The following is a 16,323-nucleotide window of genomic DNA, read 5'->3' as shown; positions in this document are numbered from 1 at the left end:
CATTATTGTCAGCCTCAAAATAAAAACAAAACGTTCAGCTAAGGGTCAATCAATCAAGGGCGCTTTGAAGAAAATTCCATTTAGATATTACAAATCATAACAGAATGAATCTAAACCAGCTGACTTTTTGTGAAGAGGACGTTCATGTACAATAAAAATTAAGCTGGCTCTTCGGGGTCCAACTTTTCTATTTTCTTACTCTTGGACGTGGTCACTGGTGATGGATGCCAGTTTTTTAAATTGTGTTTTTGTAGTTCATTTTAGAAAGATCCGAAGTAATCGAAAACAGATCGGCAGAGAGATCTAGAAGGTGAAGCACTATCATGAAAGGCTAGCTGTAAAATCCACTTACTACTGACAGATAGGTAACTGCCTTACTCTTCAGGGGTTTCTTGTTTCCCCCAAATTCAGAATTTGCCTCAAGAGCTCCCCAGGTGCTCATTACGGAACCGGCCAGACTATCTCTTGCTGGAGGGACAAACCCAACCTTTACTAATTTTCTAGCTCCGGGTTTCATAAAAACTTCATGACAGAAACGCGGCTGCAGTCAAGTAACCAAATACCGTCATGCACGGTTTCGTTGAAACCATTATTTAATGAAATATAACTGCCCAGGAAACCATGGCAGTGAGTCACATGCTGCCCAAATATGTTCCCTTTGAACTGGAGACCTTCGGAGAGCCAGCCAGATTTGTGCAGCCTTATACCTATGAGGGGTATAAAGCCCTTTTTTTTTTTTTTGCTTCATGTTTAAAAACTAAAAAAGAAAAAAAAGAAGGAGAAAGAAAGAAAATAAATAGCCACAGGCAAGAAGCCAAGTTGCAGAGTACAGGACCTTGTGCTTTGATGTGTCTGTGGTGCCTAATAAAGCTAACCAGTTGCTTCTGATTCTAAAGGGAACATGGCTGTTTATAACTGAGGTCATATATTTATACGGCACATGTTTTCGAGGGATTTTGAGGAAAGGGTTTTTTCCCCCCCTCTCTGTGATCTGTTTTTGTGTTCCCATCTCCATTTCAGCCTTCTTTAGCACTAAGTGGAAATGCTTGACCAACAGGTGCACTGAGCGGATGTGGCAGGGCATCTGGGAATCCACCTTGCTTTTCTGCCCCTCCCATGCCCCTCCCCACCTTCCCCCCCACCCCGCCCCAGCCACAGGCCTCCCAACGGGATTCTGGAAAATGAGGCTGGCTCCACTTTGGGTCTGTTACCCTCTGGGCTTTGCCCAAACTTCTCAGGGAACCAGCGGCTTCTCCACGTTCTGGAACTGCCTGATCACCCGACATGTATCTTGAATGGTCAAAGGGCCAAAGCCAAACACTCTGACACCTTTTGAGGGACCGGGATGGGTTATTCTGCCTCAGCCATGGCTGCTGAGCTGAAGAGTTCGGGAAAAGCAGCCTGGAGCAGGCTGAGAGTTAGTTCTTGGCCTCCCACGTCTCTGTGCAAATGACACTGTTTCCCGAGGGAGAAAGCCTCAAGACGGCAGGGTGCACGGGATCTGGGGCTGCATCTCTGAACTCCTATCTACGCGCAGGCACACACCGGCTGTGGGGGAACCACCCCGCATCGGCAAGTTTTCCCAGCTCATTCAGGCACTTGTGGATGTTCAGGCAGTGGCGTGGAAGTCACTACACCACGTGCACCGAGTAAAGGAGGCCCTTCCGGGAGCATCTTTACTCCTGAACTCTCGGGATAGTGTGGTTGCAAGAACCAAGGAGATTCCAAAAACCTAGGAAAATAATGGCTACCAGTCCTCACAGGGTTCTGCAGGACTCTGCAGGGTTTTAAAACCAGCAGCAAGCCTGAATTTGTACACGCAAGCCAAAGGGCTTCAGCTACGTTGAAGTGGTAAATCAAGGTACATACGTTACCTGTACTGAACTACTGTTAGATTCTGTTCTCCGCAGTGCCTTGCACATCGGATATACCTCATCCAGCTCGACTTACTAGGTTCCCCACCATCAATAAAGTGCTGTAGTGTTCCATCTTGGTCATATATCTAGAGAAGAGGTCAGAAGGTCAAGTAGTTAGAACGAATCATCAGCAATCATTTTCCCTGCTTCCCTTGGTGTCTTTATGCGTCGGCTGCAGAAATTTATGGCCTGTAGGTTCGCTAGAGCTTTATTGATGTTCGCGGAAACTCAACCGGAATAGCAGGAAAATATTTTTGGGTGATGCAAGTCGATCCCGTTTTTCTTATCAAGCCGATCTTCCCCTGTATTCAACATATTTCTGGTATCTCGAGGATGTGAGGGACCATGTTTCCCAAAGGATATTTAACCTATTTTGACAGGCTACTCCTAAGTAATGAGCTGCCGGATAAACAAAACAAGCTGAAGGGAGAGGCCATGCTGACATGGCTGGAACATCCACATGAGAGGCCCCCGGGCTCAAACACGTAACTGTTTGAAGGCATTCGGGACGCAGTAACCGTCTGTTAGACGAGCCGGGCAACCCCGGGGAAGAAAGCAGGTGGAATGTTATAGACGTGCAGAGAACTGGTTAAAACAAAACACAACAGGCTCTCATTCAGATGAAATAAAAGGACTCTCACCTCGCAGAGAATATGGGACTGCTGTTGTCAGCACCTGAAACTATTAGGGCAGCCATCAAAAAAGAGAGACCCTCAAGAAGAGAAAGGCGGGGCAGAGAATGACTACTTCCTAGGGATTGTAAATGTCTTAACTGAGGTTGGTCTACTAATGACTGCTTGAGGTCATTCTAAGCAACTCTTCTTTCAAGATCACATTCAAGGAGGGGGGCCTGGGCCGTTTAGTTGATTAAGCGTCCAACTTCGGCTTAGGTCATGATCTTATATAGCTCGTCAGTTCGAGCCCCACATCAGGATGTCTGCTGTCAACACAGAGCCTGCTTGAGATCCTCTGTTCCCCTCTCTCTCTCCGCACCCCCCCCTCGCTTGCGCACTCTCTCTCAAAAAATAAACATTAAAAATTTTTTTCTTAAAGATCACATACAAGGAAATGAAATTTGTTTCAAACCAGGCAAGGACAATGGGACAAAAAGTCTCATGTGTAACACTAGCCAACCCAGCACAGGCAGAGTCTGAGCCGACCACAGAGGTCATCAGCTCCCGCTTCCAGAAACCAGGTGAGCCCTGGGGAGCTTGGAGGATGTGGTCTCTCGAGGGGTGTGAGGTTGGGGGCTTACATACATACAGCCATTCCAGAAGGGAATCCCAGTCCTAGGGGGCATCTGGGAAGCAAGGGGTGCAGTTCTCAGAAGGATCCATGATGCGACTGGTCCTTTTCAAATAAAATAGTGATGGGATCCTGGTAATTGCTGAAGTGTTGCCCACAGCATCCTGGAAGTCATGTCTCTTACCCTCTCATCAGCCTTTTCCACTGCTCTCTTCCAAACACACATGGAGAACAAGTCTTACAGAGAGCCTCACTGGTTACACTAGAGACTAAAATTAGTACAGTGATTCAGATTAATTTAGCTTAGCATTTCTGTGCTGGGGGCCAAAGGGCTTAGTGATGACAGTTTCTTTTATTATCTCTAGTCACTTTAAAACAGATGACTTGTTTTTTTTGGGTTTTGGGTTTTGTTGTTGTTGTTGCTTTTGCTCATTTGTCTCCACCCCCAACCTCTCCACTAACTCCCCCACCCCTCAAAGACAAGACATCAATCTGATGGAGGGAACTGCTGGAGAAGCTTTGGGAGGCGCAGCAGGGCGATCGCAACTGATAATCAATGTCGCCTGAGAAGAATAGAGAGACTCCTGGATTATATTCTAGTTAAGATTAATGACTTCTTTCAATTCCTAGTTTGAGGATGAGGGCAAGGGAATGGAATCATTTCATGAAGTAGATGTATCTGCTCCCTGAACCACCTAAAGACAGATTTTGCATTTAGGTTAGATCCCACTGTATTATGTGGCGGGGGTTTCTGCTTTCCTTTTTAGGAAGCTGGTTCCGAGATTCAAAGTCTCAACCGTGACTCTGCTGTTGACAACCCGTGGGACGCTGAACAAAGCCATTAGTTCCTCAGACACCAATGTTTACCTAAAATGGAGCCAGAAATGTTGACGACCCAGCCCCTCTGCCCTATCCTTTCCCCCATGAACCAACTTCCCTTGAGAGCTGCAAGTGAAAACAATTATGAAGCGTTTTGAGGAGGACAATTCTCCTAGGTGCTTCTAGCCCATTTCATCAGCAGCACATGAAACTCTAGTATTTACGTGTAATGGGTGTCACTTGGATGCTGGCTCATCTGAACACCAGGCACAAGCCAGTCAGTCTTGAAAATGGGTATACAAAGGTTTCTCCCTATACTCTCGTCTTAGCAAAAATCCCCCCAAGTTAAATATAGTGTGACGACAGGAATCCTATCATTTTTGCCTGCTTGATTGGAACTGCTACTTGCCTTGAGGGGAAAAGTAGGTGGCTATTTGTCAGGCCTTTTCCCAACATCACACAACGTAGCATAGGACATGAGGCTGTGCCTCCCCGGCTTCCGCTAATACTGACTTTACGCTAACTGAAATGGAAAAGTGACGAAAATCGCAGGTACTCTGTTAGATCCCATAGCCGTGCCCCCAGAGTTGAGGAAACTCATTTGACCTTGATGTTGTTCTCTCCCTCGGCCCCCAGTGCCCAGCCATCCCCCAATGGAGTTGAACTTGTCTCCTACATGCTTTCCAAGAACGGTCTCTCTCTCTCTCTCCACCGTCACCATCATCAGCCCGAGTCACCTTCCTCGTGCACTATACCACAGTCCTCAGTGACACCATCTGTTTCACCTAAGTCCCCCCGAAATAAATGTCATAACTATGTCACAAAATGTCACATCATGACAACATATATTCACAGCATGTGGCATTTGCTCAAGGGGGCTCATCATAATAAGACCAGTGCCTCCTGGTCCTGGTTCGTGGTCCCCAACCAAAGTTTTTAGAGGGGCCGAAAATGTACGCCTGTATACTTGGCTCAAGGTCATCCTGGACCCCTTCTGGTCTGTGATGTTAAATGTGAACATTTATCTTTTTTTTTTTTTGTAAGGTTTTTAAAAAAGTATTTGTTTTGAGGGGGGGGAAGGGGCAGGGAGAGAGAGAATCTCCAAGCAGGCTCCACACTGTCAGCGGAGAGTCCAGTGCGGGGCTCAAAGAAACCAACTGTGAGATCATGACCTGAGCCGAACTCAAGAGTCAGATGCTTAACTGACTGAGCCACCCAGGCGCCCCCCACCCCCAAGAGTTCACATTTAAACTCAGTGTTTCTACAACAAGAAACAAGGGCCTGAAGGCACTGACACGTATTTCTGTTCATTTCTCGAGTAGAAGGGGAATCCAAGCGGGAAAACGAAGATACCCAAATGTGAGCACTGAGCAGGAACTAAGAAAAGCCCTAGGTACTCACTTGGGCCCTATCATCACCATCCATCATCAGTTCAACTTTGTTTCCATTTAAGAGCTCAGGTGTTTTTTGTTGTTGTTGTTCTTGTTGTTTAAAGGACGAAGTATGTGCAAAATTCTGCATGTAACCTAACTATACGAGGACAGTGAGCCTATATCCATCTACTGTATCAGGCAGGCCCCAACTTTCTTTTTCCAAGACAGAAAAAACAGGGAGGGGGACAAAACAAAAGAGACTCATAAATATGGAGAACAAACTGAGGGTGGCTGGAGGGGTTGTGGAAGGGGGGATGGGCTAAATGGGTAAAAGGCATTAAGGAATCTACTGAAATCATTGCTTCACTATATACTAATTTGGAAGTAAATTTTAAAAAATAAAAAATAAAGTTAAATCAAAAGAAACAAAGGCAGAAGGAACTAGAAGTGAAGAAATGTTTCAACAAGTTTCAAGATAGAGCAACAATTCCCTGTTCAAGAAGGTGTTCTTGGACATTGCATTAACATCTATATTTGTGGGACAGTAAAATGAAAATTTAGATACCTGTAGGTCTAAAACAAAAAAAAAATTAAGGAATTTAAGGATATCAATTAATGCTGATACCGACATTTATTTTGTTTTCATGTCCTTTCAAAAGAAACCATGCATAAAGTGTTTAGACAATCCTCTCAAGATCTATGAAAATGTCAACAAGGTCACAAATTCTATTCATTCCAATAGTGAGAATGAAGGTAAGAGAGTGAAATTTATATTAAGGGAAAGACTCATTCTGGAAGAACACTTGAATAAAGCAGAGTGTTTTGTTTTGTTTTTTAACGTTTATTCATTTTGGAGAGACAGAGAGACAGAGCATGAGTGGAGAAAGACCAGAGACAAAGGGAGACAGAGAATCCGAAGCAGGCTCCAGGCTCTGAGCTGTCAGCACAGAGCCCCATGCGGGGCTCGAACTCATCAACAATGAGATCATGACCTGAGCCAAAGTCAGATGCTCAACGGACTGAGCCAGTCAGGTGCCCCATGCTCTGTTCTAAGGAAGTCAAACTAATAACCATGTGGAAGTGGAGGAAATACAAGTAAAAAAACACGCACACACACAGGATACTTGGTGGGAACTGAAGTAAAATTTTCAAGTAGAAAACTCTCCAAACTATACCAAGTGTATATCTGGCATATTGGTTTCAGAAAGGTAGTTCCAGCTTTGCTGAAAACGAGTGTAAGACAGCACAGTCATATTGGAAAACACTCTGGCAGTATTGAAATAAAGCTGATGATGTGTAAATCCTATGACTCAGCAATATCACACTAGGAAATTACCCCACTGAAATCCCAGTGCCCCAGGAGACAAGTCCAAGGGCATTCACTGTAGCACTGTTTGTAATAGTAAATAATGAGAAATAATGGAAATACCCTTTATCAGAAAGACAAACTGAGCTTTAATTACCCAATAAAATAGTACAAAACACTTAAAGGAAATGAATTAGATCTGTTTGTATTCAGATCTAGTTGATATGGATAAACATCAAAAACAGAGAGTTGAGGGGCACCTGGGTGGCTCAGTCAGTTGAGTGCCCAAGTCTTGAGTTTGGATCAGGTCGTGATCCCAGGGATTGTAGGATCAAGTCCTGAATCGGGTTCTGCACTGCACATTGACCCTGCTTTAGAGTCTCTCTGAGTGTCTCTCTCTGAGTCTGTCTCTCTCTCTCATAAAAATATAGAGGCACCTGGGTGGCTCAGTTGGCTAAGTGTCTGATTTCAGCTCAGGCCATGATCTTGCAGTTCATGAGTTCGAGCCCCGCATGGGGCTCTGCTGATAGCTCAGAGCCTGGAGCCTGCTTTGGATTCTATGTCTCCCTCTCTCTCTGCTCCTCCCCTGCTCCCACTCTGTCTCTCTTTCTCATAAATAAAGATAAGATAAAAAACAGTAACAAAGAAAGATTGAGGAAAAACAGGCTGCAGATTGATACACATGATACGGTTTGTTAACATTTCAAAATATACAACACTCAGTAGCATACTTTATGAAAGCGTATACTGCAATATACAAGTAGTGAGAGCTAAAGATACATACAGTAAAATTCTGAAAAGGTTCACCGGAGGGGTTCATGATAACTTTATGAGAGCACTGGCCTTGGGGAAAAAGGAATGGAGGTAAAATAAGGGGAATTTACCTGAAAAGTTTCATTTTTCTTAAAAAAAAAAAATCTGAAGCCAATATGGCAAAATCTTAACACTTACTTTTTGGCTGGCCCACATACTGGCATTTCTATATCATACTTTATGGTTTTCTGATTCTTTTCCAAAAAATCAGAGAGAGAAAAACAAATGAAAACCTAGGCACTCATTTCTTTGTAGTTGGGTGTTTGCATGTGTTGTTAAAATAGAGAAGCTGACTATATTACCCAAGGTTAAAACGTTATCTGTGTTATCTTCCTAGGAAAATGTTTGGAGTATGTACGACTATGTCAACGGCCCCTGATTTCTTCTGTGATCCTTGTTGTTGCTATTTTAAAACCATTATTTTTGGTCTGTGCTTTCTCTTTTCTCTTTTCTCAATGCGACTGGAGAGATAAGTAAGGGTGAACGCTAATTCTTACCTTTTTAAGGGGATTTTTGCAGTTTTCAATCCAGTAATATTTACTGGGATGCCACACATGATGGAAAGAATGACCACACGTTCTTGCTTATTACAAACCACACATGACATCAAATGAAAACCACCGTGTGAAAGGTGTGTATTTATTTCAATCCTGGATACCAGGAAGCACCGCTGTCTCCCATGACTTTGGGGTCCTAGAAGAAGAGTCTACTTTAAAGGACAACAAGAGCAATAAAAAATACATCCACGTTCATGATCTCTGGTTCCTGAGTTCAAACTGACAGCACAGAGCCTGCTTGGAATTTCCACACCCCCCCGTCCCTCCCCCACTCGTGCTCTATCAAAACACATAAATAAGCTTAAAAAATTAAAAAAAAAAAATGGGGCGCCCGGGTGCCGCAGTCGGTTAAGCGTCCGACTTCAGCCAGGTCACAATCTCGCGGTCTGTGAGTTCGAGCCCCGCGTCAGGCTCTGGGCTGATGGCTCAGAGCCTGGAGCCTGTTTCCGATTCTGTGTCTCCCTCCCTCTCTGTCCCCCCAAAAAATAAATAAACGTTGAAAAAAAAAATTAAAAAAAAATCCACCCAGGTTGTGTTATACATTCTAATCCTGAGCGGTTTGTCCACGGCTCTGTCATTTATGAATGTTGCCAATTTACATTTAATGATAATCATCATCATAGAAACAATGTAAGGAAGCAAGTAAGTTGGGCTCATTTTTAATTTATAAAAAGCAGTAAAACCTCCTTCTGAACGACAGTAATTCGTACATATCGGTGGCTCTGAGCCGTCAGTTTCTCTGAAACGAGTTGCAAACCCAGCGGGCTCTCGGGCTGGACTTGGGCATGTGGCCAACTTGGTTTTTCTTCCACCGTGTTTTAAAAACTTGGAAATTTCCAACTGTTCTCAAAAAGTAAAATCAGAAGGTGAGTCCCCACTCTCTGGCAATAATCCACCGAGGCGGAGAAAAGATCACCCCCTTTAGGCCAACCCTGTGATTCTGCACCACTCCCTATTGTCTTACATGCTCCCAACTTCAGTAATTTACTTATCAGCTTGGCCTCATGAAGCATTTCAGTCTGTAATCCCCGCCCTAAAGGAATTATTGGTACGACTAAAAATCAGTCTGTGACAGCTGGGGGCACTCTGAAGGAAACCCTTTTGAACTGATAACCTGGAAACACGGCAAACGTTCATTACGCCTGTGCTGCCCAGAAGCCCATCTGATTGCGATCCAAGCTTTCTGTGCTGTAGTTTTCCAGGGAGTGAGAGAGCTGGGTTCATTTCTTTCCTTCTTACCAGCAGAGGCTTTCAATGATCTTTTTAACCAAAGGACCCCCTTGAAGTCAAAGAAGTTATAAAAGTAATTTCACTATAAAAACAGATAAAAAGAAAGTCCGCCAGAAAGCACCCAGCCAGCTCACCTAACCTCACCCCTGCTCTTGGAGGCGGCTGCTGGGATATCACCAAGGGCTCGCAGTGAACTGGGGGGACCTGTCTGAAAAAACACCACAGGCAGAGCACTTTCTCCGGTGGACAGACCTCCGTGAAGATTTCGGTCGCCCATTCTTCTGCTAGGAAGCTGAGTACCTTGGCTAAATTTAAAGCCCAGGAGAATCAGATTTGGAAGGGACCTCAGAGACCATCTGTTCCAAACTGATCAGGTTTGACCTAAGAAAATGGGGGCTCCAAAAGTTAGTGGCTTAGACAAAGCGAGACTACTCGTCAGTGGCAGAATGAGGCCTCATCTCCAGGCCTTCTTCCAAACTCCATACCTCTGCTTTCCCACTGGGAGATGCCATGCCTGGGTCACCTCATCCACTGTTCCAAGTACCCTAAAAAGAGCCAGTGACTGCAGACCAAAGGACCATGCATTATAATAGCATAAATACTAATCTGTTCCTTCTAGAACCTGGATCCTTGAACTTTGGCATGGAAAGAAAAAAAAAAAAAAAGATCCCAAGGTTTTATAGGAAAACGATTAGCCAATTTTCAGTGAGCAGGGAGACATCTCTGGCCCCCCTCTTTCATTTCCACACCTTGGCCTATCCCTGTGCCCAGGCCCCAGACACCAGCATTTGGTTGTGCGCTGAAATGCCAGCCACTTTCAGTCTTTACCGGGTGGCTGATGTGACGGAGCATATTTTATGCCCAAACATCTAACACGGGGCCTGGCACGTGCCCAGAGGAGGACCTCAAAACACGCTGCAATGAATGGAAATGAATTTTCACAATAATTCTGCCGCTTCCTAAAGATCTTAGCTTTTACTCAAAGCCTGAGGGAAAAAAATCATCGCTAAATGCAATTAAACTCCATTCCGAACACTATCCACCAGGGCTTTTTAAAAGAAAATATTACATCCTCCTTGAACCTAACTTCTGCCAATTCTATGAAATGCAAAGACACATTGCATGTGATTATTAAAATGTAATCAACAACTGTTACAACAAGAGCCAAGAAGTGGTCTTTGGGGGGTTTTCGGTTCTGATCTGAAAACCTAAGCACACGGAGGACGCAGGGAAGAAGAGCTACAAAGACGGTTTGTCTTGGGGTGCATGAGTGGCTCAGTCGGTTGAGCGTCCGACTTCAACTCAGGTCATGATCTCACAGTCTGTGAGTTCAAGCCCCGCATCGGGTTCTGTGCTGACAGCTCAGAGCCTGGAACCTCTTTCGGATTCTGTGCCTCCCTCGCTCTGTGCCCCTCCTCCCATTCATGCTCTGTCTCTGTCTCAAAAATAAACATTAAAAAAAAAAAAAAAAAAAAAAGATGGTTTCTCTTATCTGCTCTGCCTGTTCTCCACAGTGCCTTCATCTGGCCCCCTCTTTCTGTAAAATTCAGAAAAGCAAGGTTTCAATAAGCAAGTGTATTAGGGATTTCAGAACCTCAATTGAAAAAATATATTGTTTGCCAAGATGCATAATAACGTTTTACTGTGGGATTCCTCTGGGTCAGGAGGGACAGGGAGCAAATATTTTGTGGCTCAGGGAGAGCTAACACAACTAATGCCACAAAGAATAATTCTTCACTGTTTTGACCGTGAACACTTACAAACCAGAATACCTCTGCTGCTAAATCAAAACTCTTACTTTCAACAGTATGGTTGTTAGGGAGACTTTCTTAAGTATTACCAGGGAAAACATGCCACAGGAGTCACTCTGGTTAAGAGCAACTGGGGAGGGCATGTGGAGTTGTAAGCCTGGCTCCCCCTTGAGTAACCAAGTGACATTAGACTGTGACTTAACCTCTTGAAGATGCTGAGACCTTCTTTGAAAAAATGGTGCTTATGATAGTTTCTACATCAAAGGGCTAATATAGGGGCACCTGGGTGGCTCAGTTGGCTAAGTGTCCGACTCTTGGTTTCACCTCATATTACGATCCCACAATTTGTGGGATCGAGCCCCACGTCAGGCTGACATCAAGAAGCCTGCTTGGGACTCTCTTGTTCTCTGCCCCTCTCCCACGTACGCTCATGCTGTCTCTCAAAATAAATAAATAAACTTAAAAAAAAAAATACAGGTGAATATAAAAATCAAATGGGCCGGTGTATGTGAAGTTCTTAAACCAGAGCTGGGCACTCAGTATAAGAACATCTGCTATCCTTAGGCCATCACTATAATTAGTAAAGAAACCTCAGCCCAAACATGACCAACCAACCAGATGGTGGCCCCTGACCACAAGATAGTATGTATAATGTAAGCAGACTCATTGCTGCTAGGGTTGACCAGCCTGTAAGCTCACGGGGGGCAGGAATACTCTGTAACCGCTTTTTAAATTTACCCACAGGCACCTTATGCGAGTCTTTACACAGACCAGGAAATCAACTTCTGCTGAAAGACAGAAAGAGAGAAGAAACAGATCCGAAACGACACAAGCAAGGTGTATGAATAAAACAGATATTCTAGGGGCTCCTGGGTGGCTCAGTCGGTTAAGCAGCCGACTTCAGCTCAGGCCACGATCTCACGGTTCGTGGGTTCGAGCCCTGCATCAGGCTGTGTGTGGACAGATGGGGGCCTGGAGCCTACTTTGGATTCTGTGCCTCCCTCTCTCGACTCCTCCCCTGCTCATGCGGGCGCACGGGCTCTCCCTCTCTCTCTCTCTCTCTCTCTAAAATAAACAGACATTAAAAAATTAATTTTAAAAACCCAGAATAGATCTTCTAGTTTTATCTCCCAGATGAGCCTATTAAACGATAAAACAAAGTATTTTAAAGTGCTGGATGGATGAGAACACCACACAGAAAACGCTAAGGAAGTACCTCTTCAGGGCTAAATTTCCCATCTCCTAAGCTTACTCAGTCTTTGGTTTTAATGCAGGGTTACAAAAATGTCATCCCAAAGACACAGGTACCTCACCGCCTTCAGAACATACCTGGAGCCTATTTATAACGAACAGGCAGTCCTTGCATGCATTTTAATTAACTGTGGCTTCGAGACCCCAAAACCCCCTCATTGAACATCACCTACTACGTAGCACTGCTTGACCTCTGAAGTCAGTGACATTATTTGGCCAGGGGAGGCCCCAAAGTATAGCGAGCGCCTCGTTCCTCTGCGAACACTGAACACAATCAAGGTAGGCGAGCCGTCTGAGCAATCAAGCATACTGGATAAGGAGCAGCGCACATGTACGGATGGCAGCCTAGAGCATCAGATCGACAGGGAGCTCTGTGAGTCGGGGCTTTGGGCCACTGCCTCCCAGTCTCGAGAGGAAGACAGCAGGAACCCCGGCACTGTGGGCTCCCAACCTCTTTGAGCGTAGATTTTTAAATCAAGCTAGATCAAAGCTTGAGAAAAGAGGCCACTGAGCAATCCTTTAAACACGAAGAGAGTATCGGGGCACCTGGGTGGCCCAGTCGGTTGAGCAACCGACTTCGGCTCAGGTCATGATCTCACAGCTCATGAGTTTGAGCCCCACGTTGGGCTCTGTGCTGATGGCTCGGAGCCTGGAGCCTGCTTCGGATTCTGGGTCTCCCTCTCTCTCCACCCCTAACCCACTCGCATTCTGTCTGTCTCTCTCAAATGTAAATAAACATTAAAAATATTTTTTTAAAAATGAGGAGCTGAATCTGCATCCTCCTTAACACAAAGAAGGAACAGCAGTGAATGACTGCATTATACACATCTGTATGGTACTTTAGTTTATAACATACTGTACTAAGCTTATTTGATCCTCATAATGGACCTAGCAGGTGGGATGGACCATTACTCCGTTTTACAGACGAGAAACCTTGTGCTAACAAGAGTTAAAGGACTTGCCCCCAGACATGCAATCTATACTAACAAGTGACCAGGACAAATGCCCCCTGAGTCACAGGCCAGCCACTCCCTTATGGCTTTTTTCCATCACCTCCCGTTTGTTCTATCAGGGAGAAATGGAAAGCGTTTTCTTTAAAAGCATCAGAAATTCTCCGAGTGAGGCTCATAAAAATGTACATAACAATTAATAATGTCATGTGTGAAACAAACCCCTATTTTCAGAGCAAACGCCCTTTTACTGAGAATTACTTAATCTGTTAGTAAAACTGATACAAAGCCACCATGCAATTCAGGAGAGATACAACTCCCCAGTTCTGTGAAAACTCACTCTACTTCCAGGGGTAATAATGACCCGGTGGGCGGGTGGGGCGGGGGGGGGAGACACCCGACTTTAGCTCAGGTCATGATGTTGCTGTTACTGAGTTTGAGTCCCGCGCTGGGCTCTGTGCTGAAAGCTCAGAGCCTAGAGCCTGGAGCCGGTTTTGGATTCTGTGTCTCCCTCCCTCATTCTCTCTCTCTACCCTTCCCCCGCTCATGCTCTGCCTTTCTCTGTCTCAAAAATAAACATTAAAAAAAATTAAAAAAAAAAATAATGACGACACAGAACATCAAAAAACTGGGTGAGACTGAAGTCTACAGATGAAGAAGCCTATTTTAGAAGGAAAGATTCTTGATTCAAGCACAAAGCGGCTCGTGTGCCCGTATCTACTCGTGTTCAGTTTTTCAGCTTTCACCTCAAATACCTAACTACAGGTTTCTCATGTCGACAATTTCTCCTTCCTCCTTCCATTAGAATGAACTTACTGTGCTGTTATTTCTAAAAGGCAAACCCTTTGCTCTCCCTTTGGTTTGGCCTATTTTGGAATGTCTGGAATGCCAAGATTTTAAGACGAGGCTTCAAAGGTCAAGTAATAAACGCCCCATAAAATAAATGAGTAATGGTTATATACACCGTTGTTGTATTTTCAGTAATGCTGATATAAAGCTATATACTGTACTCTGTCAATTCCCATTCATCAAGTTCCAGAAATATTAGAAAATCATTAGAGGTTTATGTGGAGCTTGCAGATAATACTAACATATACGTCAAGACTGAAATATGGTAATCAGAAAAACAGTTGAAAAGTGTCAATAAACTGTAAAACACCCGTGGTGGTGTTCGTGAAGCCTGCAGCAGAGAGCTGGCCATGTGAAGCCACACAAATGGATATTTTGGCCACACTGCGGGCCAGCCGCTGCTAAGTGGCGGGCTGGAAGAAGACAATGGGCAGCTGGGAAGATTCCCGCCCGGAGACCCAAGAACTCCCGGGAGCCGAGCGGTAGGGCACTGGGTGAATCCCACTTATCTCCGAGGACAGCGGCGGCCGTCGATAGGAGGCCTGCCATCCATCAATCTGGAGTCTTCTTCAGACATCCCCTGTCTGTTGATCAGAGGAAGACTTTGGGGGAATCAGGCTTCCATTATCAGGACTCTGTCTGTGATCTGAACAAGCCACTGAACCTTTAACTTTTCACTTGGCAGCACAGTCTATGCTGGAAAGTCCTGACAGTTCATTCATTTTGCTCCATCCTGGAGCCAGCCCATGTCTGACTGGTGAGACCCGCCCTCTTTGATGTTGTGCTCTTTGGAGAGCGCCCTGCTGTGAAAAAAATTTTCTCCGTCCAAATTAAAGAGAAATAGTTCTGCATCCAGCTGTTAGCTGTGACACGTCTGCCATTTTTCAGGGCACTGGCTTGGTGCCATCCACGGGCTCTGCTGCAATCCTATCTTTCTCCCTCTCCTCCGTCACAGCAATAATATCCATAGCACACAGCTGTCTCCAGTGCCCATACGACATCAACGCGAGGAAGGAAAAGATGGTTAATCCTCCGGTGCCGAGGACAGCCTTGGAAATATTTTCAGGCAGCAATTTCTTCCTACCCCGACCCTTTTTTAAAAGTATCAGCACGATGGGGCGCCTGGGTGGCTCAGTTGGCTTAGCACCTGACTTCGGCTCAGGTCATGATCTCACGGTTCGTGGGTTCGAGCCCCGCGTCGGGCTCTGTGCGGACAGCTCAGAGGCTGGAGCCTGCTTCCGATTCTGTGTCTCCCTCTCTCTCTGCCCCTCCCCTGCTCACACTTTCTCCCTCTCTCAAAAATAAACATTAAAAAAAATTTTTTAAAGTATCAGCACGAATGTCTCTGACGAACTTTCACAATCTACCCGTTTAAAAACAGCCTCCATTCAGTTTAAAAAATTTTTTTCTTCTGATGTTTATCTTTGAGAGAGAGACAGACAGAGCATGAGTGGGGTAGGCGCAGAGAGGGAGACGGCGAGTCCAAAGCAGTCTCCAGGCTCCAAGCTGTCCACACAGAGCCCCACATGGGGCTCGAACTCACAGACTGAGAGATCATGACCTGAACTGAAGTCGGGGGCTCAACCCAGTGAGCCCAGTTTGGTTAAAACCCAGTTTTAACCAAAGCAACCAATAAGAAGCCCTGACCTCCACTAAATATGTTTACAAATGAAGTAAATTTGGAGCCTGTGAAAACCTGCTTCATATGTACAGAGCCCACATTTTAAATGGATATTCGTTCATCAGAGAGAACTCTGTAAATGAAGGAAAATGCTCCTGAAAGCTCGAACAAACATTTAGATCTAAGCAATCAAGAAAGCCTGTACTTCTCCTAGTTACTAAGGGCCAGCGGGGGGTTATACAGACTGCTGCCATGAACTGTGCGTGCTATAAACAAAGGGCAGGACACGTTGTCACCATGCTTTTCTCCGTATACTGAAATGAATGGGTAACACAGCACACTTCCCCGCTCTACCCTCTCCTTCCGGCTCTTCTCTCTCATTTTCATTTTTGCTGAGATGGAAAGGGATCGGCAGCACTGGACCTCAGTACCCAGCATCAGAGTCCTGCTGTGCACCCGTGTGACTCATCTCAGACCCCGGCTGGGACACATGCTCAGTTACTCGTCCTCCTTTCTCACCTAACTGAAAGGTGGATTTCGAGAAAGATATAAACTACCACAACAATGTGCTACCTGTGAGAAAGGATCAGTGTTAAAAACGGGCAAGGAAATAGGAAAGAGGAACTTTAAATTTTTTTTTAA

The 16,323-nt window shown here is 45.0% G+C and overlaps 1 protein-coding gene across 1 annotated transcript in view; it reads right to left on the bottom strand.

The window, feature by feature from the left end:
* The window catches only part of PRDM6 (PR/SET domain 6), a 107,570-nt gene that overhangs the window by 32,018 nt on the left and 59,229 nt on the right, over window positions 1-16,323 (bottom strand). Inside the window, exon 5 of the mRNA XM_040444336.1 lies at window positions 1,875-2,002. Coding sequence (XP_040300270.1) covers window positions 1,875-2,002 — 128 coding nt within the window. The remainder of the gene's footprint in view (window positions 1-1,874; window positions 2,003-16,323) is intronic.

This window comes from Herpailurus yagouaroundi, unplaced genomic scaffold, assembly GCF_014898765.1.
Source record: "Herpailurus yagouaroundi ecotype Mexico unplaced genomic scaffold, PumYag 192, whole genome shotgun sequence".
In the NCBI taxonomy this organism is placed as follows: domain Eukaryota; kingdom Metazoa; phylum Chordata; class Mammalia; order Carnivora; family Felidae; genus Herpailurus; species Herpailurus yagouaroundi.
The sequence above is the reverse complement of the archived record's forward strand: the minus strand, read 5'-3'. Positions and strand labels throughout refer to the sequence as shown.